This window comes from Esox lucius, chromosome 16 (assembly GCF_011004845.1).
Source record: "Esox lucius isolate fEsoLuc1 chromosome 16, fEsoLuc1.pri, whole genome shotgun sequence".
Classification (NCBI taxonomy): domain Eukaryota; kingdom Metazoa; phylum Chordata; class Actinopteri; order Esociformes; family Esocidae; genus Esox; species Esox lucius.
In genome coordinates, this window is record NC_047584.1 from 4,078,984 (window position 1) to 4,104,328 (window position 25,345).

The 25,345-nt window shown below is 39.3% G+C and overlaps 1 protein-coding gene across 3 annotated transcripts in view; it reads left to right on the forward strand.

The window, feature by feature from the left end:
• Positions 1 to 638: 638 nt before the first annotated feature.
• The window catches only part of cdc16 (cell division cycle 16 homolog (S. cerevisiae)), a 29,749-nt gene continuing 5,042 nt past the window's right edge, over positions 639 to 25,345 (forward strand). The window contains exons 1-17 of one of the 3 annotated variants that reach the window (XM_010905696.2): positions 639 to 871; positions 1,896 to 1,950; positions 2,060 to 2,157; positions 2,302 to 2,340; positions 4,416 to 4,556; positions 6,180 to 6,339; positions 8,172 to 8,266; positions 9,539 to 9,672; positions 10,021 to 10,100; positions 11,524 to 11,573; positions 11,712 to 11,785; positions 11,964 to 12,089; positions 14,171 to 14,323; positions 14,757 to 14,820; positions 14,958 to 15,019; positions 21,221 to 21,356; positions 21,461 to 21,569. In XM_010905696.2, coding sequence (XP_010903998.1) covers positions 824 to 871; positions 1,896 to 1,950; positions 2,060 to 2,157; positions 2,302 to 2,340; positions 4,416 to 4,556; positions 6,180 to 6,339; positions 8,172 to 8,266; positions 9,539 to 9,672; positions 10,021 to 10,100; positions 11,524 to 11,573; positions 11,712 to 11,785; positions 11,964 to 12,089; positions 14,171 to 14,323; positions 14,757 to 14,820; positions 14,958 to 15,019; positions 21,221 to 21,356; positions 21,461 to 21,569 — 1,624 coding nt within the window. In that variant the 5' untranslated portion in view covers positions 639 to 823. Of the gene's footprint in view, positions 872 to 1,712; positions 1,798 to 1,895; positions 1,951 to 2,059; positions 2,158 to 2,301; positions 2,341 to 4,415; positions 4,557 to 6,179; positions 6,340 to 8,171; positions 8,267 to 9,538; positions 9,673 to 10,020; positions 10,101 to 11,523; positions 11,574 to 11,711; positions 11,786 to 11,963; positions 12,090 to 14,170; positions 14,324 to 14,756; positions 14,821 to 14,957; positions 15,020 to 21,220; positions 21,357 to 21,460; positions 21,570 to 25,345 lie in introns of those variants that run through there. The other 2 variants (XM_010905697.2, XM_020055105.2) reach the window with 2 other exon arrangements.

Here is a 25,345-nt window from a genome sequence, read left to right on the forward strand (position 1 = left end):
GGTTTAATGCAACATTCTCTAAAACAACATTGAAGGCAGCTTATGATAGAGAAATTGCCAATGCTTTCCCTGGTAATAGCTCTAGTGGACATTGTTGAGACATCTGGATTTTTGTTATAAGATAAAACTGCACATTTTGCTTTTGCTTTTTATCATCCCCAGCATAAGGCATTCCTGTGTAAGGATCATGCTTTTTAATTAGCTCCGTGATGTGTCAGAACCTCAGTTGAATGTATTATAATGAAGGAGAAATGCTCATTAACAGGGATGTGAACATATTTTGGCACAGAATTTGAAATAAATGAAAATTTGAAAGATAAACAACACCCATTTGATCCAGTTGCAATTGATGATTATACTTTTTTTAGAAACCTATAGGCAATGACAAAACCTTATGCTATGTAATATAACTAACTGAAAGTAGCTCTGGGTAGGAGCACCTGCTATATTAAATGTCAAAATTTGGGCTCCATGTATAATGGTTACCCTTTTGTATTTTATTTAAGAATGTACATACATTTTTATTTGCTATATCGATCATACATTTAACTAAATATATTGCTCTCCCCTATATTAAAATGTAGTAGCTATTCATTTAAATAGCTATTCATTTTTCTGAAATGCTCGGAACCCTCAATCACAGGCTGGAGTTTCTTTGCGGATAGTTTTTAAGAGACACTTCCGCTGCAGAAGAAGAAGCCGCGGATTTTGCGTAGCTAGCTAGTTAACCCGCTAAACAACGGATGATCACAATATAGTTTTTTTTGTCATTGAATGATAATGATACGGTTTGTATTATAAAGGGAGCATCAGGACAATCATAATGAATCTTGACCGACTTAGAAAACGTGTACGGCACTACATTGATCAGGTAAGAAAGACTTCCAACGTAATGACTGCAATGTAACTAGCTATTTTAGTTAGCAAACACGTTCAAAAACGCTGTCAGATTGACATAATTTGGTGATCCGGGTTAGATAGATAGTTTGCAATTTAGATTACTAGTACATTTTGTGAATTGGCTCTGTAGTACTGTTCAGAATGATATGCCTACGGTATACAGGTGTGTAACGAATTGCGTTAGTAAAGTAAATGTTCATTTCCAAGGAGGTTAACTGGCAAGATAGTCAATGATTTCACTGTTAGCTAGTGTCCTTAATTTGGTTCAGTACATGTACTACGATCTAACGTTAGGGAGGTTAGCCAGTACCGACTTTGTGAAATAAAGGTCTGCTACTTAATTGATGTAAAGGGATTCAACCTGTAATAGTGGACTAGATAAGGTTCAGTAAGATATGAATTTAATTATATAGTGATTATGTAGTTTTACCATAAAATATATCCTATGAGATTAGGCACTTTTTGGCAGGTTTTATAAGATTTTTGTTCAGATTTGCATGAATAGGCTTTTGCAAATGTTTGAATCTGGAATCACTATCTCCAGTATAGGCAGGTTATAAAATACCCAAATGTCTACTGTGACAATTGTTTATGCAATTAATTATTGTGTTAGAGATTATATTCCAACTTTCACATTTTCCATTCAATTACAACGTTTACTTTTAGGTCTTGTGTAGCTAAGTTAGTAAAATGGCAGATGGTTGGTTTGATTCCCATGGGGGGGCAATTAAAAACATTTACACTGACTACTGGATGAGTGCATCTGCTAAGTTACTTTAATCATTTTCAATTGGGATTTTTATTTTTCCAGCTTATTTCCACCTGTGGCCTGACTGTATTGTGGCTGGTGTTACAAAGGTCCAATGCCGTCAGCCACATCTAAACTTGATGAATTCTGTGAGCAGTATTGACATCTGCAGCTTTTATACTTAAAGTTTTAGTGAACGCTTAGAATGTCTGGTTTCATTATGCCTTATGTTGTCTTGTGTTTTCAGCAACAGTATCAAAGTGCCCTATTTTGGGCAGATAAGATTGCATCCCTGTCCCATGGTGAGTGAAGAAACATTTTGATCTTGTCTCTAAGCTGCCTTCAGTGTTGCAAGTCATTGTAAAAGGTAAGCTGTCTAACCAGGGTGGTATTTTAATATTGTCTTTGCAGAAGACCCCCAGGATATCTACTGGCTAGCACAGTGCCTTTATCTAACCTCCCAGTACCACAGAGCATCCCATGCCCTGCGGTCACGCAAACTAGATAAGGTATGTTGTTTTCCCTCGCAATAGTAAGGGGTTTAGATTAGCATGCAGCAAGACCAGTTCAATTTTGCTGGTTAGGCGTATGCCGTTCTCTTCGACTGTGTGTGTGTGTTTTAATTTTACCAATATCTATCTTCAATTTCACAGTTATACGCCGCCTGTCAATATCTCGCTGCTAGATGCCATGTGAGTATAACGTTGGTCTACTTCTTGTGTTGAAAAATATACTTTGGGCTATGCATCAATTGCCTTTACATTACATTCTTTTTTGTGGCACAAAATCTGTCAGCTGTACCTTATTTCCCTGTTTTTAGCTACAATTGCTTTGATCTGTAAATATTTTCCTTTTGTCCTTATGTAGTAGAGACAAGTACTTGAAATCCTAATTGTGTATCAATCTTGAAAATATCAATGATCCTGCAAGAAAACTCTTTTTATTTAAGGATTGTGATCACATGAAGCCATTTATTATCACACAGTTGTTTGGCTCATTTTTAAATCATAATGATAACACAAATAACCAAATGGCCCTAATCAAAAGTTTACATATCCTTGAATGTTTGACATTGTTACAGACACACTAGGTGCCACACACAGGTGAACATGTCAATGAAATGTCAATTTCCCACACCTGTGGCTTTTTAAATTGAAATTAGTGTCTGTGTATAAATAGTCAGTGAGTTTGTTAGCTCTCACGTGGATACGCTGAGCATGCTAGATACTGAGCCATGGGGAGCAGAAAAGACCTGCGTAACAAGGTAATGGCACTTTATAAAGATGGAAAAGGATATACAAAGTTATCCAAAGCCTTGCAAATGCCAGTCAGTACTGTTCAATCACTTATTAAAAAGTTTAAAATTCTCTTGAGGTATCTCTTGATACCAAGCCACAGTCAGGTAGACCAAGTAAGATTTCAGCCGTAACTGCCAGAAGAATTGTTCGGGATACAAAAAAAACAGGAGGTATACTGGCTGCTCTGGAAAAATATGTTGTGGTTGTTTCAAGGTGCACAATACGACGATACTTGAACAAAAATGTGCTGCATGGTGGAGTTACTAGAAAAAACTTTTACTGCGCCAATGCCACAAAAGAGCCCGGTTACAATATGCCTGCAACACCTTGACACGCCTCATGGCTTCTTGCACACTGTAATTTGGAGTGACGAGACCAAAATAGAGTTTTATGGTCACAACCATAAAGCGCTATGGTTTGAGAGGGGTCAATACGGCCTATAGTGAACAGAATACCAACCCCACTGTGAAGCACGGTGGTGGCTCACTGATGTTTTGAGGGTGTGTCAGCTCTAAGGGCACAGAGAATCTTGTAAAAATGTATGGTGAGATGAATGCAGCATGTTATCAGAAAATACTGGCAGACAATTTGCATTCTTCTGCACAAAAGCTGTGCATGTAAAGCTGAACTAGACTTGGCCTGTTTTTTTTCTTTGTTGCCATGTTTTGTTTTATGATTGTGCCATTCTATTATGACCTACAGTGGAATGTGAATCCCATAAGAAACAAAATGTTTCTTATGCTCAGTCGTGTTTTCTTTACAAATGGTACATGTATTGCCAACTCTCCAAGGGTATGCAAACTTTTGAGCACAACAGTACATATTTATTACATACAGTTAAGCCCAAAAGTATTCATACCCATGCCAACGTTTTAGCTATAGTCCATTTTTGTTTGACGAATAGGTTTCTTCTGGCTGGAAATGACAAGCGTGACAAAACACGGTAAGACATTGTGCTGGAGATACAAATGAATAACATAAATATTTCTGATACATTTTTCTTCATATTTTTTATGAAAAATGCCATGTCCAACATTATTCATACCCCTTGACATTTTTGAATATTTTTGAGAAAAGGTGAGTGTCTATACCATTTACAATGGTCTTGTAATATCCACCATGAGAGGGCATTCTAATCACCTATATATTGAGAACAGCTGAAAAGCAGTAGTTCTTTAGTCAGTTACTTGTAAACTGCAAGTCATGGCTAAAAACAGAAATAGTTACGTTATTCATTTGTTTCTCCCGCACAATGTCTTACCATGTTTTGTCAATTATGTAATTTCCAGGCAGAAGAAACCTATTGATCAAATAAAAATTCACTATAGCTCAAAATAGGCATGGGTATGAATACTTTTGTGCTTAACTGTATGCAGTTATAAAAACCACAAACCTCGTTTGACCTGCAACATGCTCTTAACTGTGCTAAGCCATAGGAAACACTCACCTAGTGTTTGTGCTTTATGCAGTATGCTGCAAAAGAGTTCCAGCAGGCCTTGGACATCCTGGACATGGAGGAGCCAGCCAGCAAAAAGCTGCTTGACCGAAATGTCAAAGAAGACCATGGGATACTAGATTCGTCCAAGGACTGGGAAATGAGCCCTGCCTCTGTAAGTCTCAGTTCAGTCTGCCCCAAAAGGGATAAATGTTGGGGTGTTTTTCATTCTGGGGGTTACAGGTTAACTATTTGAGTACTGGTCTGTAAGTGACTAAGGCACATAGTACTTTATTTTCATGTCAACTGTATTTGTGTATTTTTATGAATTCATCCCTTGTAAGTCATATTTAGTTTTGTATACAGTGAAGGAAAAAAGTATTTGATCCCCTGCTGATTTTGTACATTTGCCCACTGACAAAGAAATGATCAGTCTATAATTTTAATGGTAGGTTTATTAGAACAGTTTATTAACAACAAAAAATCCTGAAAAATGCATGTCAAAAATTTTATAAATTGATATCCATTTTAATGAGTAAAATAAGTATTCGACCCCTCTGCAAAACATGACTTAGTACTTGGTAGCAAAACCCTTGTTGGCAATCACAGAGGTCAGATGTTTCTTGTAGTGGGCCACTAGGTTTGCACACATCTCAGGAGGGATTTTGTCCCACTCTTCTTCGCAGATCTTCTCCAAGTCATTAAGGTTTTGAGGCTGATGTTTGGCAAGTTGAACCTTGAGCTCCCTCCAGATTTTCTATGGAATTAAGGTCTGGAGACTGGCTGGGCCAGTCCAGGACCTTAATGTGCTTCTTCTTGAGCCACTCCTTTGTTGCCTTGACTGTGTGTTTTGGGTCATTGTCATGCTGGAATACCCATCCATGACCCATTTTTAATGCCCTGGCTGAGGGAAGGGAGGTTGTCACCCAAGATTTGTCAGTACATGGCCCTACCTATCGTCCCTTTGATGGGGTTAAGTTGTCCTTTCCCCTTAGCAGAAAACCACCCCCAAAGCATGTTTCCACCTCTATGTTTGACAGTGGAGATGGTGTTCTTGGGGTCATAGGCAGCATTCCTCCTCCTCCAAACACGGCAAGTTGAGTTGATGCCAAAGAGCTCGATTTTGGTCTCATCTGACCACAACACTTTCACCCAGTTCTCCTCTGAATTATTCAGATGTTCATTGGCAAACTTCAGATGGGCCTGTACATGTGCTTTCTTGAGCGGTGGGACCCTGCGGGAGCTGCAGGATTTCAGTCCTTCACGGTGTACTGTGTTACCAATTGTTTTCCCTTTAAGTGTGTGCTCCTAATCTCAGTTTGTTACCTGTATAAAAGACACCTGGGAGCCAGAAATATTTCTGATTGAGAGGGGATCAAATACTTATTTCACTCATTAAAATGCAAATCAATGTAACATTTTTGACATGTTTTTCTGGATTTTTTTGTTATTCTGTCTCTCACTGTTCAAATAAACCTACCATTAAAATTATAGACAGATTTTTTTATTGGGCTTACGTACAAAATCGACAAGGGATTAAATACTTTTTTCCTTCAATGTATATCAAATTAATCAAAGGATCTGTCATTTATCTAAAATCCAAATGTATTTTATACCGTGCATGTTCTGTCACCAGTGATCACAGTGCTTTTTCAGATATCCAGCCTATCCACAATTTTGTCATTTTCATGCAGAATTGATGCATTGGTTTTTATGTTAGAAGCCCCAGGAGGCTCCCCAACTGATGCTGCTTCAGTGAACCTGACCCCCTGTGGTCTCTTCCCCTTTCCACTATCAGATCAACAGCTCCATCTGTCTTTTGCGAGGCAAGATCTATGACGCCATGGATAACCGGCCTCTGGCCACTTCCAGCTACAAAGAGGCCTTGAAACTGGACGTGTACTGCTTTGAAGCTTTCGACCTTCTAACATCCCACCACATGCTGACTGCCCAGGAAGGTGAGGTCAGAGCGAGAGTGGGAATAGAACCAGGCATAAGCGCTTCATATGGAATCATGTTTCCCCCCCAAAAGTACTGTACTTTTTTGTAGTCTATAGTAGGGGTGAGAACAAATAGTCAAATTGTCAAGGATTTTGACAAGTTAATCTAATTTTCATTACAAAAGAAATCTTTACTACCAATTGACTCACTTGGTGGCAGTAATGACGGGCCATTTCTTATAGACTAAATAAATCTGGGTAACAGCCAAGTACAGGAAATATTCACTGCGAAAGCATACCTGTGCATTCCGGCAACATCTGTACCCACTGAGAGTTTTCTTGGCCGCAGGCCTGATAGTCAACAGATTACGTAAGCCTACTTGTCTACCGGAGTACGTGGAGCCCGTGGACATGCTAATTGTTTTAAACAAGAATAAATTGTTCATAATAATATGGACATTGCCTAATGATTCCTTAAATTTTTGCGTCTATGGAGGCGCTAGCCAGATTGCTTGTATTTTGTTCATTCATTTTATAGAATTTATTCCTATTAAACTTCCTTCCTAGGATTTTTTTTATTCTCTGGAACGCATCGATTGGTTTGTTAGATTAAATTCAGAATGTAACGTAACTCTGTTAGTCTATATATTAAGTGTAATTTTGTTTGGAAAGTAGTTTAAAGGGACTGTGTATAAAAAAAAAAAAAAACAGCTGGCTAGATAGTCTAATTATTTTGTTCATATGGCCAGAAAACATTGACACAGACATTAGCTAATGTAAGGCGATTCATACATATCACCGGAGACAATGCACATTTTTTGTTGACCTTTATAGTTCATTATAATTAATGGCAGAGCTTGTAACAATAATTTGAAATAAATAATTTATAAAATACTAATGACTTTACAGGCCTATGCATTAGGTTATTTGCTGCTGTTATGGCATTTCTGAATCTGAATGTCTCCTGAGTGAAAGTATATCTAGCCAAATGTTTTAATGCTAAAACGTTATTGAGGTTGACTACATTTTTTATAAAAACGTTGCATTTATTACATAACATATTATAATTTACCTTAATTTTTTTTTCATTTAGTACTTATTTTTGGCATGAGTGGGTGGGGTCGACTATTTGATGACACAAGCTGAGGAATTAACAAACGAAAATATTTGTCAGGCACATCCCTAGTCTGTAGTAGGAGTAATACAGTGGCTCTCAAAAGTATTCACCCCCCCCCCCCCCCCCCGCTTGACTCTTCTCCGTTTTACCACCTCAAATCAGATTGAGTTTTTGCCACTCAACTCAGGACATTATGTCAGTGAAAAATACAATTATCTCACCTGCAACACCAAAGGCTACTCCTAATTTATCAGTTTTTGTTGATGGTAATTTTTGCACCTGGTCCCTTCAAGCAATGCGCAGGTAGAGATTGTACTGTACTTAATTGCTATAAAAACCAGGGAGCAGCAGGTCTATTTTGCTAGCTTGATTAGTTTGGTATATATCTATTCAGCAACTGGATATATTACCTCTGGTTGTGGCATCAGCCATTGGTTGACAAACATTGTATTTTGCACTAAGGATGGTTGAGGCTCAGAAAAGGAAAAATCTTAACAGTGACAAATGTCAACAGCCTTAAACATTCAGAATAAATCTCCCTAAATAAAATTGTTTTTCAAGGTTTTACTCATTCTTATTTTGGGATTTCGGGGATTTCGGTCTATTGACTTGCTCAAATAAATAATAGTTCACCTTGTTGTCTCACATTAGAACCAGCAACCTTTCATTTTCAAATGTTTATTTGTAGAAGAATTTTCAAGGCTCCTGATTTAAAAATGTTATTTGTGTGCAGAAAAGGATTTCCTTGACTCCCTTCCACTCAGCCAACAGTGCAACGAGGAAGAAGATGAATTACTTCACTTCCTGTTTGAGAACAAGTTGAAAAAGGTAGGTCCCCTTGTTGTCTTCTATGTCAGGACTTGTACAGGGTTCATCATTAACGATGGCCTGGGGCCAGTAAGACCTAACGTCGGGCCACTAGTCAAAGACAGTCAGGTCAGTGTTACATTTTCCCATTTAAATTCATAGTATCGTATTATAACGTTTGCATGTAATCTTTGTCTCTTCCTGATTTGATTTTCGCTTGTTCTCATTAAAATGTGTCTCTGGCACTTCTTTTCCCCCCACGGTGTGTTACAGTACCGATGTCTTTTTGACAAATTATATTCGATGGCTGTTTAGACCAATCATAGTTCATAGTGCATACTAGAGCAGGACCCAAATATGGTATTGTAGGCTATGATGCAAAGGGACACGTCCTGCCATTTATATTGTGCGTTCCCGGCAATAAGGCAAGGTCGTTTATTAAGGGAACCAACAACTACCGAAAACCTGCTCTTGTCCCTGCAGCATGTCACGTGTATTGTGGCCAAACGGGCTGCTGACAATCCTGCGGCTATACCAATGAATGAGGTGGCACGTAGCCAAAACTAATTACATCCGCTTATGTTGTGAAGAGGGAGAAACCATTCTCTGACTACGTCCATGACATAGTCCGTTGAATACGGGTAGAGAATCTATATGGACATGGATTGTAAACAGTAAGTGTCATGTTAACTACGCCTGCCTAAGCGCTTGTTAGCAGTGATACACAAGAAGTCAATCAACCAACTAGTGCAAGTAGGCCTACATTTTTGTTACCATAAATATTAACTAATTTTATTTTCATACTTTTGTCACATCAAATAAGCAAGCATCTTTCTGAGAAGGTGATATTTATAGTAGCTAATATTTTGATAACCATTTAAAAGTATTGATGTACGTTGTATCATTATGTAAACAGCAATTGCTTGTATCAGGGCTCATGTCTTATATCACATGCAAATCTCTGGCATTAATCAATATTTTGATGTGATATTTACATACTATATATCTGTAAAGACAATTATGTATTTATTTTTTTTATTCAGTTCGGGCCAGTAGATTTCAGACAAACTGCCCCGATGGGGCCAGTGAGGAAAACAGTTCGCATTGAACCCTGTTGTATATTCTTAAGTTGCATTTCAGTATGACAATATCAACAACTCAAATGTTCTGTGATTCTACTCAAGTTAGAAGTGATTATTTATCTTCAGTGTATCTTATTCAATCCATTTTTCTTTTCCTGCCTTTCTCCATATTGTTCTCCTCGTCCATCATTGCCTTTTTTCTTTCCTTCAGTACAACAAACCCAGTGATATGGTGATCCCAGAGATGGTCAATGGTCTCGCTGACAACTTGGATGTCGTGGTCTCACTTGCAGAGAGGCATTATTACAACTGTGACTTTAAAATGTGCTACAAACTCACTTCTATGTAAGTTTGATAACCAACACAACCGTAGCCTAGTGGTTAGAGCATCTCACCAGTGACCGGAAGGCTGGTAGATCGAATCTCTGAGCTGTCCCTGTGTTAAATGGTTAACCCCAGTTGCTCCCAAAATGTGTTCTTAGTTATGCTAACCTTAAACAACCACTGCTTTGAGATTATGGCAGTAACCAAGTTAACCTTGTCCTCAATTAACCTAGATCTGTTGCTCTTTTGGTATGACTACGTTAGTTGACGTCATCTCTTAGTTTGGCTGCAATTGTGTGAAAAGTCTATGCGCTTCTGTCTATGTACTTTCCCCTTTTCTACACCTAACCCAAATTATTTGGCTTTAAGGGTGATGGTGAAGGACCCATTCCATGCCAACTGTTTACCAGTTCATATAGGAACCCTGGTGGAGCTCAGCAAAGCGAATGGTAAGACTGTTGACACTCTTAAAGGCCAGCTTCTGGCAAAAACACGCAACTGATCGATGCACAAATCGTACCTGTCAATTTAATACTTAAAATTGTTTCCATCCAAAAAATAATCTTCTGACATTATATACAAAAACTGGAAAGACACACCCTTGCAAACTGTTTTTGTCCTAAGTCGTATGATGCCAATATTTGACCATTTATTAAGAAGTGTGCAACAGTCAGCAAACCTGGATACTATAGCAGTACCTTGGAAGTAAGGCTGTGACGACTAACGTTTTAGTTATACAATTAAATTGTTAATCGCAATTATTTGAGCAACAATTAATGGTTATGTTGTAAATGTTATGCTACTGTTATGGTGTAAGTCTATTAATATTATAAAAATATATGTGGTGTATCTGGAGATTATTTATTATTCGTGGTGTTTGTGCTTTTGAGTGCCACCTTTCTGGTGCAAATCCAGCAATTTGCCTCCTCCAAATTATTGGTCTCACCTCTTTTTCAATTTGACTTAAAAACAAAATGCGCCCAGAGTGTTGCAGTTATGTTCGGTTTTGGAGCTAGTAGTAAATCAATGTTTTTGTCGATTGCTGTTCACAAAATGCAACAGCAAAGCAATGACAATAGCATTTCGCTGTGCATTCGCTGTTTCACCTCTCGATTTGCTGAAAATATTACAGCCTAGTTATTTGTAGCAGCCTTCACTTACGTAGGAAAACGTGTTCCAACATTTTAATAAGTAGTTGGACAACAAATTTCTATCCATTTTTATGTGCATTATTTAATTAGGAAATATGGTTGGAAATAACAAAATTTGACTTAGAATATTGCTTGAGTGTTTTTTTCCTTTTGTCGATCAGAGTTGATGCAACAGATAAGCGTCTGAACGTGTTTGTCTATTAAATACTAATGTTGTGTAATTGTATTACTGTGCATAGCAAAACAATTCTAAACTAGGTTTAAACATACTGAAATGAGGAAAACGAGTTTCAGTAAATGATCTGCGCCTATAACTTTCTGCAGAGCTGTCAAATGCTCTTCTGCTTCAATGTGCTTGACATCCTAACTGATGGAAACTGACATCATTTGCATGGGATTTGTTGAGATAGATTTTATTCAGATTGGAAACATGATTTTGTTATCAAAATATTGTGCAAAAAGATTGTTAAAAGATCGTTGTTTATAAAATAATTGGTATCTGGGATTTATGTAATAATTGCAATAGATCTACCTGCAGTTGCAGTGGCTTATCAGCATCTTTGATGAGCCATCAAAATTATTTTAATTGAGAAAGAGGTGGGTCTGAATTCTTCTTCCCCCGAAGTCAGCCTTTACCTTTTTCTTAATCATGACAGAGCATTTGACTCATTTGTTGTGAAAAAAAATAAAGTTTCATGTTTTTCCTATTTTACCCTCACAGAACTGTTTTACCTTTCCCACAAGCTTGTGGACTTGTATCCCAACAACCCAGTAAGTATAGCTCCTGCCCAATATACCTCTCCATAGCAGCCATCTGCCATGAGCACGTAGTAAAGCACTACTAGGTACAGTTTGTTCCATTTTCTTTTTTTGACCACTAACCAGAAGGTGAATGTTGTGTTCATCCAGGTGTCTTGGTTTGCGGTGGGATGCTACTATCTAATGGTTGGTCACAAAAATGAACACGCCCGTAGATATCTCAGGTACCGGATTTCATAGCTTTACTTGTCCCTAATCTCTTTATTGGAATTACGTATGTTTTGATTGATTTACTTGCTGCGGAATAACATAGAATAATTGCAGTGTAGCTTTTAAAAAAAATCTACTCAGTAACAGGATAGAATGTTATTTACTCTAAATTCCTTATGCTGTCTTCCACAGCAAAGCGACCACACTGGAGCGAACTTACGGTCCCGCGTGGATCGCATACGGTCACTCTTTTGCTGTGGAAAGTGAACACGATCAGGCAATGGCTGCATACTTTACTGCGGCCCAGCTGATGAAGGGGTATTTATGGTTATTGTACAATAGCCAGGTCTCTTTAACCAGGTCTCTTTAAACGGTCCTCAAAAACTGTTTTGCCAGATGTGTGCTATACACAAACACACACACCAAGTATTTGATACACTACCGATTTTGCAGGTTTACCCACTTACAAAGCATGTAGAAGTCTGTCATTTTTATCATAGGTACTCTTTAACTGTGAGTGAAGGGATCTAAAACAAAAATCACAAAAAAATCACATTGTATGATTTTAAGTAATTCATTTGCATTTTATTGCATACGTATGTGATACATCAGAAAAGTAGAACATAATATTTGGTACAGAAACCTTTGTTTGCAATTACAGAGATCATTCGTTTCCTGTAGTTCTTGACCAGGTTTGCACACACTGCAGCACTGCACTTTGGTCCAATCCTCCATACAGACCTCCAGGTCCTTCAGGTTTCGGGGCTGTCGCTGGGCAATACAGACTTTCAGCTCCCTCCAAAGATTTTCTATTGGGTTCAGGTCTGGCTAGGCCACTCCAGGACCTTGAGATGCTTCTTACGGAGCCACTCCTTAGTTGCCCTGGCTGTGTGTTTCGGGTCATTGCTGGAAGACCCAGCCACGACCCATCTTCAATGCTCTTACTGAGGGAAGGAGGTTGTTGGCCAAGATCTCACGATACATGGCCCCATCCATCCTCCCCTCAATACGGTGCAGTCGTCCTGTCCCCTTTGCAGAAAAGCATCCCCAAAGAATGATGTTTCCACCTCCATGCTTCACGGTTGGGATGGTGTTCTTGGGGTTGTACTCATCCTTCTTCTTCCTCCAAACTCGGCGAGTGGAGTTTTGACCAAAAAGCTCTATTTTTGTTTCATCAGACCACATGACCTCCTATTCCTCCTCTGGATCATCCAGATGGTCATTGGCAAACTTCAGACGGCCTGGACATGCGCTGGCTTGAGCAGGGGGACCTTGCATGCTCTGCAGGATTTGAATCCATGACGGCGTAGTGTGTTACTAATGTTTTTCTTTGAGACTGTGGTCCTAGCTCTCTTCAGGTCATTGACCAGGTCCTGCCGTGTAGTTCTGGGCTGATCCCTCACCTTCCTCATGATCATTGATGCACCACAAGGTGAGATCTTGCATGGAGCCCCAGACCGAGGGTGATTGACCTTCATCTTGAACTTCTTCCATTTTCTAATAATTGCACCAACAGTTGTTGCCTTCTCACCAAGCTGCTTGCCTATTGTCCTGTAGCCCATCCCAGCCTTGTGCAGGTCTACAAATGTATCCCTGATGTCCTTACACAGCTCTCTGGTCTTTGCCATTGTGGAGAGATTAGAGTCTGTTTGATTGTGTGTACAGGTGTCTTTTATACAGGTAACGAGTTCAATCGGGTGCAGTTAATACAGGTAATGAGTGGAGAACAGGAGGGCTTCTTAAAGAAAAACTAAAAGGTCTGTGAGAGCCGGAATTCTTACTGGTTGGTAGGTGATCAAATACTTATGTTATGCAATAAAATGCAAATGAATTATTTAAAAATCATACAATGTGATTTTCTGGATTTTTTTTGTAAATTCTGTTACAGTTGAAGTGTACCTATTATAAAAATAACAGACCTCTACATGCTTTGTAAGTAGGAAAACCTGCAAAATTGGCTGTGTATCAAATACTTGTTCTCCCCACTGTATATGGTATATAGATGTGTGTAAATGCAAAAAACAATGTTGCAAACAAGCATGAAGAACAACTCTTTGCAAAAGGTCTTCTACCGGGTCTGAAAACTTTGAAAGACAAACACAGGAGCTTGTCCAGTGTGGGAGGAGTCTTAATCTAACATCCTATCAAAATAAATGTTGTACCCAGACCACTTTTTCACACAACCAATAACCCCATACATCTACAGAACAGTGTTATAATGTGCTAAAAAACAAAATATACACATGTAAAAGATTTCCCAGGGGTATTACAAAGATGCATCTTGGTGCCTGTCTTTTAAAACTTTTAGAAATGTACAAACAAGTGTATGTAATGTCCAGATTTTGTACCTTGCCCACTGTTACTGACCCTTAATGTTTGCCCTAATCTTTCTGGTCCAGATGCCATCTCCCCATGTTGTATATAGGGCTGGAGTATGGCCTTACAAACAACTCCAAACTGGCTGAGCGTTTCTTCAGTCAGGCCCTGAGCATCGCCCCAGAAGACCCCTTTGTAATGCATGAGGTGGCTGTGGTCGCCTTCCAGAATGGAGAGTGAGTGGCGCTCAGGAACACCCTTACTTAATAATGCTTACACATGTACACAGTGGGATAACACTCATACACACTCACACAGGCATCCAAGACTATAGGATGCAATGGAATACCCGCGCGGTTGAAATATCTGAACCGGCACAGCCTTGGGTCGACACAGTAGTATGCCAAAAGGTTATTTTGTCTTATTTTAGAATGATTTTTATGTGTGGATTTATGATTTTTCTGAAACTGCAGGGACATTTTATTGATTTAACTGATGCTCTTATCCAGAGTCACTTGCAAGCACAATGATGTTTAACAGTCTTCCTCAAGAACAGAATGACCTATTTTTCTACCTTGTCTGGGTTTGTCTGGATACTTTTTCAATTGCTTATCTGGTGCTCTACCTGTTAGGCTACCTACAAATTATGTTCCATTCTGCCCTTTTTAGCTGGAAAAGTGCCGAGAAGTTGTTCCTGGATGCCATGGACAAGATAAAAGCCATTGGGAATGAGGTAGCTGCCCACATTACTCGTGTTCAATTTATTAGTAGTTTGAACTGGCAGCGATTGTATTATGTATTTGTCAAGGGGATTTTCCATGTGTTTATTGTCAATGCAAACAAACAATTCAAAATCACATTATCTTATAGGTTACAGTCGACAAGTGGGAACCTCTCCTAAACAACCTGGGTCATGTTTGTCGAAAACTTAAGTGAGTATAAAGATTATATTTTCGTCATGGCCTAGTGTGGTCTGGTTGTCTACGATGCCACCTGCACATGCCACAACATGAACTTAAGTCCACTTCATTTCCTTTCAGCACAATCTCTCTTACTTTCCACACCATCTCTATCTAATAAAAGCCTAAATATTTCTGGAAATATGTTAAAAAGTAATTATAATCCTCCTTGTTAAGTGTTTGCATCCAGACACAAAATGTGAGGAAGTATGTGTGCTGACTGCCAGCTCAATTCAAATTTTTAAGCTTAGACACAAGTGGCATCACTTTTTATAGTTTATCTACAGACTATTCCCTTGCATAACAGCATGGTTTGAATTTGTAGCAGGTGTTAGATAAATATCAACCATGCTGTAGATGTAGCTAGCTTTTTAGCTCATCCAGAATTGATCGGGCATACATTTGGTCCTTTTCTTTGTGGGGACGGTACTGAACAGAATGGAAGTTCTTACTAGTATGTGCAGCATCTTATCACCTATGATGTTTTTGTGTTATCCTTGCTCTCATTTATGGATTCAGGTTTTGGTCAGTGGGTTCATTTTGTTATCTTCCACATGCCATAAAAAGCATTGTTGAAAAATTGGGATCCAAAATTAACATGAGTGGCATTTTAGGTGAAGAGCCCTTTTTTTTTCTCTCTACCCTAACGCTCTTGCTCTTCATTAGTCCTTCAGTGTAAGTGGGACTCTCATTGAGTGTTCATGCACGGATTTGTTTAGGAATAATGCATGCAGTAGTAGCCACTCAGCAAATGTAGGGGCTTTGCAGTACAAGTGGCTGTTTTGAAAAGGTTAGGGTACTTTCTATGTAAATGGGGCATGTAGCAGTTAATGCATTTTTGTTGTTATTCTGACAAAGAATTCCAAGCAGGATGGCCCTGTTTTCCGATTTAGAGTGAATCGGTTCATTAAAGGCTAAAAGGGAAATGTCATTTCCGCAAGAGGTACAGGAGAGATTTAGGTGAGGTGCAGGACTTTGCTCCAATAGTAATACGGGGTTGGCTACATGTTGTTTGTGATTACCCCTACGGCCAAAACAGAGGCAAAGTTGAGTCGTTCTTCAACGCTCAGAGGTGTTGTGGCAATTGACCCACTATACTACACTGCTCAAAAAAATTTAAGGGAACACTTAAATCACACATCGGGTCTTGATAAAGGAAATAAATTAAAGATCAAAATCTTTACTGTACATTGTGTAATTCATTGAGAACAAAATGACGTACCAACGGTGAATGCCAACCAAAATCACAAACCGATTTGAGGGATGGATTCAAACACACACTGGAAATCTAATCTAACAATTTATATCACAGGATGTGACTCCTTAGTGTATATGGCCCCCACGTGCCTGTATGCCCTCCTGACAACATCTCGGCATGCTCCTAATGAGACGGCGGATAGTGTCCTGGAGGATCTTCTCCCAGACCTGGATCAGGGCATCAGTGAGCTCCTGGTCAGTCTGTGGTGCTACTTGACAGCTTTGGATGCACTGATGTATAACGTCCCTGAGGTTCTCAATTGGATTCAGGTCCGGGGCATTTGAGGGCCCGTCAATGGCATCAATGCCTTAATCTTCCAGGAACTGCCTATACGCTTTGCCCACATGAGGCTGGGCATTGTCCTGCACCAGGAGAAACCCAGGGCCCATTGCACCAGCGTAAGCTCTGACAATGGGTCTGAGGATTTCATCCCGGTACCTAACCGCAGCAGTCAGGGTACCGTTGGCTAGCAAGTGGAGGTCTGTGCGACCCTCCAAGGGTATGCCTCCCCAGACCATCACTGACCCACTGCCAAACCAGTCATACTGGATGATGTTGTCTCATCTATGAGGAGAATGGGGCACCAATGGCGGACCTGCCAATCCTGGTGTTCTCTGGTGAATACCTATTGAGCTGCATGTTGCTGGTCTGTGAGCACAGGTCCCACTAAAGGACGTCGGGCCCTCATGCCACCCTCATGGAGTCTTTCTGACAGTTTGGTCTGAAACATTCACACCAGTAGATCGCTGGAAGTTGTTTTGTAGGGCTTTGGCAGTGCTCCTCCTATTCCTCCTTGCACAAAGAAGCCGACACTGGTTCTGCTGCTGGGTTGATGCCCTTCTACAGTCCTGTCTAGCTCTTCTCGTGTGACAGCCTGTCTCCTGGTATCTCCTCCATGCTCTTGAGGCTGTACTGGGAGACACACCCATACGTGCGACGGCATGTATGGGTGTGCCATCCTGGATGAGCTGGACTGCATGAGCAACCTGAATGGGTTGCAGGTACTGCCTCATGCTACTGTTAGTGACAAGGACAATAGCAAAACACAAAACTAGAGAAGGATCTGTCATGAAAGGTAAGGAGAGAGCAATTGTCTGTGGCCACCACTTGCAAAACCATTCCCTTTTTGGGGTAGTCTTGCTGTTGCCTCCAGTGCACCTGTTGTCACTTTAATTTGCACCAAACAGGTGAAACTGATTCACAATCGCTTATACATCCTTAATGGACAGATTATCCCTGAAGTTTAATTTACTTGGTTTTGTACTGTGATGATTACGTGTTTCCTTAATTTTTCCCGGACCGCGTATAGCGGAGACGGCCTAGAAGAGTGAATGTCTCTTACTGACTGAGTGCCTGACTGACTAACTCTTGTTAAATAGTGCAGTGGTTAGATACGCGGACTACGGAACAACAGGTCCCACGGTCGACTCCTGTCACAGTTAAAACACATTATGCTTTAGGATTTGTTCAGGACGGACAAAAACGTTGCTGCCTAGAACCTTCAGTAGCTATGTTATAGGAAGCTTAAAATATAATTGTTTACTGTTATATTGTGACTATTTCTGGTGGATTTTCAAATTATGTATTCGGTTTTGTTCCGGATAGACAAAAATAATGTAGGAAGCCTACATTAAAAAACTTTCTGGTGGATATTACGATTTGTTCAGGATAGACAAACACTTCGCTGGCTAGTAGTGGCTACACAATTCTCTCGTCTTTTCACTTGAGGAAAAAGTCAGGTATCGTCACCTATATTGATAGTTAGTTATTGTATCAGTGTCTAGTCACGAATGGCAAATAAGCTGTTAACGGCCAGTGTCTAAGCAATACAGTTCATAGATGCTACTTGTGGTGGAGGTAACCTTAAAGGTTAGTCTGTTTAACACAATGCTTAATGGTGTCTAGCAAAATATTCAAACTTTGTCTGATGTTAATGGGTGACAGAATGATCTAATGTCGAGATGCTAAACCCACACCAGATAACCGTACTGTTCCATGGTGTAGCGGCTAAAGACACAGCTTCTCGTGGGCGACCCTGGTTCAAATCCAGTGGGGGCAACAACATCCATCACTTTCAACTGCGGGCCGGCTGAACTAGGCTTGCCTGGTTCCTTTTCTGGTTTTGAGAAGAGTTTCAGCTTTCTACATCTTTTTCCTGGGTCTTCCTTGAAGTCAAACCATTTCTTTAACAGTAGGACCGCAAAATGCCTATGTGAATTGGCGTTTGAGTTTGTAATTAAAATAAAACTGCCGTTTTGAAAGCTATAACCTCCTTCCATTACTTGTCGTAAATAGGCATATATTACATTGTTCTGGTGTCAGAATAAAATAATTACAAAAGGAAAACTATTTGGAGACTATTTAACCCCCCCCCCCCTGTTTTCAGACTTAAATCGCCAATAGCCCACGGTACTTCACGTTGGTACCCAAATGGTACCCAGGCGCTAATCAGCCCTCACTGAATGCAAGATGTCAGTGGATTAATGTGCGCTACTCCCAGATTAATTATTGTCTTGGTTGAATTTGAATGAAATATAATATTTCCATGACCATTCAACAATTGAATTAGGTTATGTATCAAAATTCACTGATTTTCAATAGGAGATTCAGCATTCTTGTGTAGGCTAATTCATCAAATGGTAATCTAAAATGGAAATCTAAATGTTTTATTAAACTAAATACCAGACGTTCTTTAGTAATCACCATTTCAACCATAGACTGTATAAATAATGGACGACGCCCTTTCGCTCTTTTCCATTGGTGAAAAATGAAGCCACCAGTGTCCTGATACGGCGCTGACATCTTGGACTTGCGTCTGCGCAGATAGCGATCTTGGGACCAGTTCTGCGCAGTAGCGAGAAGGAAGTAAAGCCGTAAAGCCGCGAAATCAACGGCCCCACCCCTGTGCCCCGCCCTCACTCTCCCTCGCAGAATGCGCATACCGTAATCAATCGCAAGTCCAAGTACAGTACAACCTTTGCTTGTTAAACCTAGACGATATGTTATAGCATAACTTACATCATGTTTAACCTTAATTTAGAATAGGCCTAATACAAAAATAATTGGTAACTTCTAGCTAACGATCACCTGCTAGCTATTAACATGGCTATTAACGAGGCTTGTTGTCTTTTAGCTAACGTTAGCTAGCCCATTACATTTATTTACTAATTTAATAGCTTATAAATTTAACTTACTGAAAAAAATTCAAAGATCGATTGGAAATGCCAGATCGGTTAGCACAATGTACTGCAGAACAACCCATTATGTCCGTGTGAAATTATATAAATTATAGAAATTTAGAGATTAAATGTAAAGTTCCAATCTCCTCAGTCCTCCGAAGATTCAGTGGCTCCTCGGCTCAGATAGCTGTCAATCACAGCTGTGAATCACGACGTCACACCACCGTTTTTAGAGCATTAAATAACTAACTAAAAACCAACTTATTTTAAAAACAAACTCTTGAATTTACATTAGCGTGATACAAACTACAGTAAATGACAGAAACCAGCTTCGGAAAAAAGATATTTGAAGGGTAATTTAATTGTTTAGTTGGTCTCGCGTCCCATTGAATAACATGGGAGGCGGGGTTTATGACCTATACTGGGACCACTCACCAGGGGGTGATCGAGACGTTTTGGCTTCACTTTTCAGGGCTTGTGCGGCACGCTTGATTTCAACCAACTTATTACACAGTTACTGTTTTTATATTAGGAGAGGAGAAACTAAATCGCACACATCTCTGACGTTTCTCTTCTTATTTTACTGTAAATTTAATATTCTACAAATCTGTTAGGCTAAATGATTATTCACAAAACGAAATGCCAACGATATTCTTTACATTAGAGCTATGCATTGGCGGTGAAATAAGCTCCATAACCCCACTAGAAACTGTTAACTTACAGTTGAATATGAATCCCATAAGAAATAAAATGTTTTGCCTGCTCACTAATTTTCTTTACAAATGGTACATATATTAGCAATTCTCCAAAGGTATGCAAACATTTGAGCATAACTGTATATTACAGCCTTGTTGCGTTGTTTTTTCCCTCCATCCTTGCCTTGATGCCACACCATTTATAACCCTCTCTTGACTTCCTTCAGTTTAGGCTATTTGCCTATGCTGCTTGCGCTAATCCAGTGTCTTCACGTTTATGTATTTATATTGTTAGTTACTTAAATATGTTAATTGTAGATTTTGAAACGGTATATTGAATATAAAACGTCGTTAGGCACTGTAGCCTACATACCCTACTCTAATCGTCTTTCTAGTCGTCTTTGTCTGTCTCGCGAACTTTGTTGAAAAAAATCTTCAAATCCATTAGACGTCATCTGAAACGTTAACAAATGTTATGCGTATTAGATGTATTCTAGTCTTAATTCAGTTTTATTTAATTTTTATATTTTGACATGCTTGGGTGTAAAAACTAGGGTTCCACTTTTTTTCCCGACGTTACTTATCTCTGCGACGTCAGGACCGGTAAGGTCCTGTATGCAAGGTTGCCAGATCATTGACAGTAAACCGTGAAATCTGCACCAATACTATCGTCTCTCCGCCCAAACCCATTCAAAATAGCCCAATGCTCTAAATAGACGCTTTACATTATGAGCGCAAAATTGTTTTACCATGCTGACATAAAGGCGGTGCAATATTTTGGGAAGGAAGGTGCTTTTTATATGCAGGAATATCCCTGTATCAAGTATTTTGTTTGATTTAGCCTGCTTGGAGTGACTGATGTGTGATTTGCTCAAATCACGAAGTGCTAGAGAAGATTTTCTTTATTTTACCTATTATAAAGGTGTTTGGTTACAAAAATACAGACTTTCTGAAAACCCCCAGCCACAAGGCACGGCTGTAGAGCTGCTACGATTGTCAAATAAGGGTCTCAAATTGCTGGTTTTGTTCTGTTCTCCAACAGGAAGTATGACCAGGCATTGGAATACCACCGCCAGGCCCTGGTTCTCATTCCCCAGCATGCGTCAACCTACTCCGCAATCGGATATGTGCACAGCCTCATGGGAGATTTTGAAAGCGCCATTGACTACTTTCACACGGTACTAGTCGTTCAGTTTGTAGTGGATTTTGTCGTAGTGTGATCCATGAATACATATTGCTGTTCATTTGTGTTTATTTTTACATATGTTTTTCTTTTAAATAGGCACTCGGTCTTAAGAGAGATGACACATTTTCTGTGACAATGCTCGGCCACTGCATTGAGATGTACATTGGAGACACAGATGCCTACATAGGTAAAACATCCTACATAGGTAAAACGTCTTCCTTTGCAACTCATGCTAGAAACGATGAGAAAACAACACATTTGGATTTGTTGTATTTTCAAAAGAAAGCTTGATAAAAGGAATTTAACAACTGCTGGTTCAACTCTTGTTACACTTTTTCAAGTGTAGTTGCTTGTGTGCGCCATGCTGGACAAATCCAGGTGTTGAGAGATTGTGTGTTTGTCTAAGGGAACATGTAGAATTTCATTTGGGTTATTTGCTGTGAGTACAATTTTTGCCCATGTTAGAAGAGCTAATATAGAGGTTGTGTTAATGCAGTTGTGTTAATGAAAATACCTGGTCCTCACTTCTGCCTTCCTGAACAGTGCAGGAAGGGTATGTGGTTGAAGTTGAGTTGCATTTTCATTGCAATGTTACATTATCCATGTCCTTAGTACATTTGTTACTTTTGTCACACCTGTCACTCTTAACTTTTGGTTAACACTAAGGACTAACTAGCTGATATTTAAATCCTATGCTGTCCATTTTTGATATCAACAATTGCATTTTTGATATAGACAATAAAAAAAAATTATATCAAGAATTCATATTGTTGATATAAAATGCTATGCTAATGACCTTCTCGTGGGCGGGAGTACATGTGCAGGCTCCTTCATTCTGTTTGCAGAGCCGTAACATTTTGCTACGTTAAGAGCGTTGTACACTGTGGCCATTGTAGACCTTGTGATCCGTTGGCGTTCATCTTACATCTTCAAATTTATTATTTTTAGACTTATCCATTCAACCGACGGCCCTTTTAAGTGACAAGAAATATAATAATTGTCTTAATGTTTATCAATGCACCGCTTTACTTTAAAATGTGTTGTTTGACTTTATACCCAATACTTGGAAACATTACAGGCAGCCATTAAGCTGTACATTATTTGTAATGAAACGATTAAACTTAAATTTATCGAGCTAAATGTAGATGCTTAACACTAGAACCGCCAGGCCTTTCAGACCCCAGTATCCACGAAAGCCGAACACAGTTCGGCATCATTAGCGTACTAATCCTCCCTATTAGCGTACACATTCTCCTCCACTGCATCACCATCCCGCCAGGGCATCAGTTCATCTACTGGCTCGTTATCAAACTTTATAATACTCAAAAAAAATTATGAATTACAGATTTTGTTTTAAATTGTTAATGAATTTGTAGAATACAAGAATGTTTGTATTGAACGGTCTTATCATACGAATAAAAACAATTAAGAAAAGAACACAAGAACAATAATTTCTAAGAACAAAGGCTATAAGTTCCGTGGTCTAAGAAATGCCTCGAAGTCCCTATACAGGTGTATGTAGAGTGAAATATACAGGTATGCAATTTGCATCCATGTTAGGACTGTGACTGAAACGCTCAACAATCATTGGAAATTCCCATATCCTAGGAATTCATGGTTGCATCTTTTGTTGTTATGAACAGCATCATTCCAACATATTTGTGGAAGAGTAAAACAGAATAATAATACAATCTAGATAATGATACTTATGAGTTGGTTTTGGATTGTATTGGACTGCTTAGCATTTATTTACGGGTTCAAAAGGAAGTTGAGTGGTTTTATTACAAATCTAGCACTGACTGCCTGTAGTGCGTCGCATGTGAAGTGAAACCATACATTTTTGTGCCTACACCTTTATACATTAAGACAATTGTTTTTTGTTACTTTATAAAAGAGCTGTAGGTTGAATAGATAATTCAATATATTTTGAAAAAATCCAACTTAATCCATTTTAAGATGTAAGATGAACGCCAACAGACTGCAGTGTCTACAACGGCAGCTGTGTACAATGCTCTTAACGTAGCAAAATGTTACGGCTCTGCAGACAGAATGGAGCTTGCAGATGTACTCCTGGCCACGTGAAGGTCATTTGCAATTCATATTAAAATAAAAAATACAGTTCTTGAAATCAAGAAAAGCATACATTTGTGTGACCGCATGATTAAGACTGTAAAACAATGAGAGTGGGGAGAGTTTACTCTATCAGTAAAAAAAAAATTCACTGCTGTTTTCCCTGCATTTCAGTTGCACGTGCACCTTGCACATTCAGTGCCTGTTTGCACTTTTAGAATTGCCATCATATTTGCATTTTCACAGTTGTTACATACACGTCTACCTCGGGGCAGGGACGCTGACAGGAATCCCTGGCCCCGGTACAGAATTGAACTTAAAGGACCCAAACCATGGGCCAAAAAAAAAATAATGATATTACTGGCCATAAAACAGATGTGATGGCAATTTCATCGATCAGAACTTTTAAAGGAGTAAGGACAGAGACAAAGTTCTCTTGCACAATTTAATAGTTTATTTGCAAATGGAGAGATGCGTCAAATGCTTACAAATATAATCACCTGAGGAGTCTCTAAAGTAAATACATGAACAGTTTGTATTTATTATAGTTAAAAGGGCTGTGGTAAGTTGCTGCCCATCGGTCTTGTCAATAAAACACATTCCCTTTGTTCTGTCAATACCTAAGCTTCACACAAGGGGCAAGCTGTCCTTCCCCACATGGGTAACCTCTTGAACTCTAAAGAGCTCTTACAGCATCTGGACAGACAATAGATGCCCTGATAAGTTATACAGATGGGCAGATTAACGAGTAACCCTTTAATCTGCTGATACCAGTCAATTATGCCCCCTAGGCAAATACTAGATCCCCCTCCTACATTCCTTTTCTCATCCAATCATGGGGACTCAGTACCTTTTAACTAGTAACCCATTCATACATGTATTGGACCAAGTATACATCACTTCAAGAATTTCAACAACACAGGTCATGAACATTTTATTGTTTAATGTTTTAATTCATAGGCCACATTCAAACCATTATTTATTTTTTTCAACACAGGTGACATTTATAATGTCATCTTTTCAATTCAAGATCTACTCAGTCACAATACCTACTCAGCCATTATTTAACTGCTACACATTTTTTAAGATTTGTCCTTCCATTTCTGTGCTCCTGGTTCAGTGTTATTCTTAGCCTTGCTAACGTTAGCTTAGGCTTCTTGATTGCTAGCTATAGAGAGCTAATCTAAGTCTTCTTTCGCTTCTTTGCTGTTCGTAGTGTATGCAGTAGCAGACAAGGGAGTTTGTCGTCCTGGTCTGTAGCTGCCGTTATAGTTTCTTACAGTAATCAAACTTCGCTCCCTATGGTGTACTTACGCTATATACTCCGATCAATTGTAACATTATGACCACTGAAAGGTGAAGTGAATAACATTGATAATCTCGTTATCATGGCACCTGTCAATGGGTGGGATGTATTAGGCAGCAAATGAACATTCTGTCCTCAAAGTTGGTGTTAGAAGCAGGAAAAATGGGCAAGTATAAGGATCCGAGCAACTTTGACAAAGGCCAAATTGTGATGGGGTCAGAGCATCTCCAAAACTGCAACCCTTGTGGGGTGTTCCCAGTCTGCAGTGGTCAGTACCTATCAAAAGTGGTTTTGACTCCCGGTGAAAAGACTGGTGGTGAATACGAAATCCGACGTCTTTCCCAATTCATTCATACCAAATAAGAAAACCATATTGCTTTTTAGCTATTAGGAGCACAAACACTATGGCCAGTCAGGCAAAACATTATTTTATGTCAATGATCGGCAACATTATATAGAGAGAACTCAAGAAATATAGGCTTTGAGTGTCCATTCAGTCTGCCTCCATCAAAGGGGACGAACGACCCAACCCAGTGGCCGGTGGTGTCATCCTGATAGGCTATATGCAACTACCTTATTGAATCTCCAGGTAAGTTGTGGTCAAA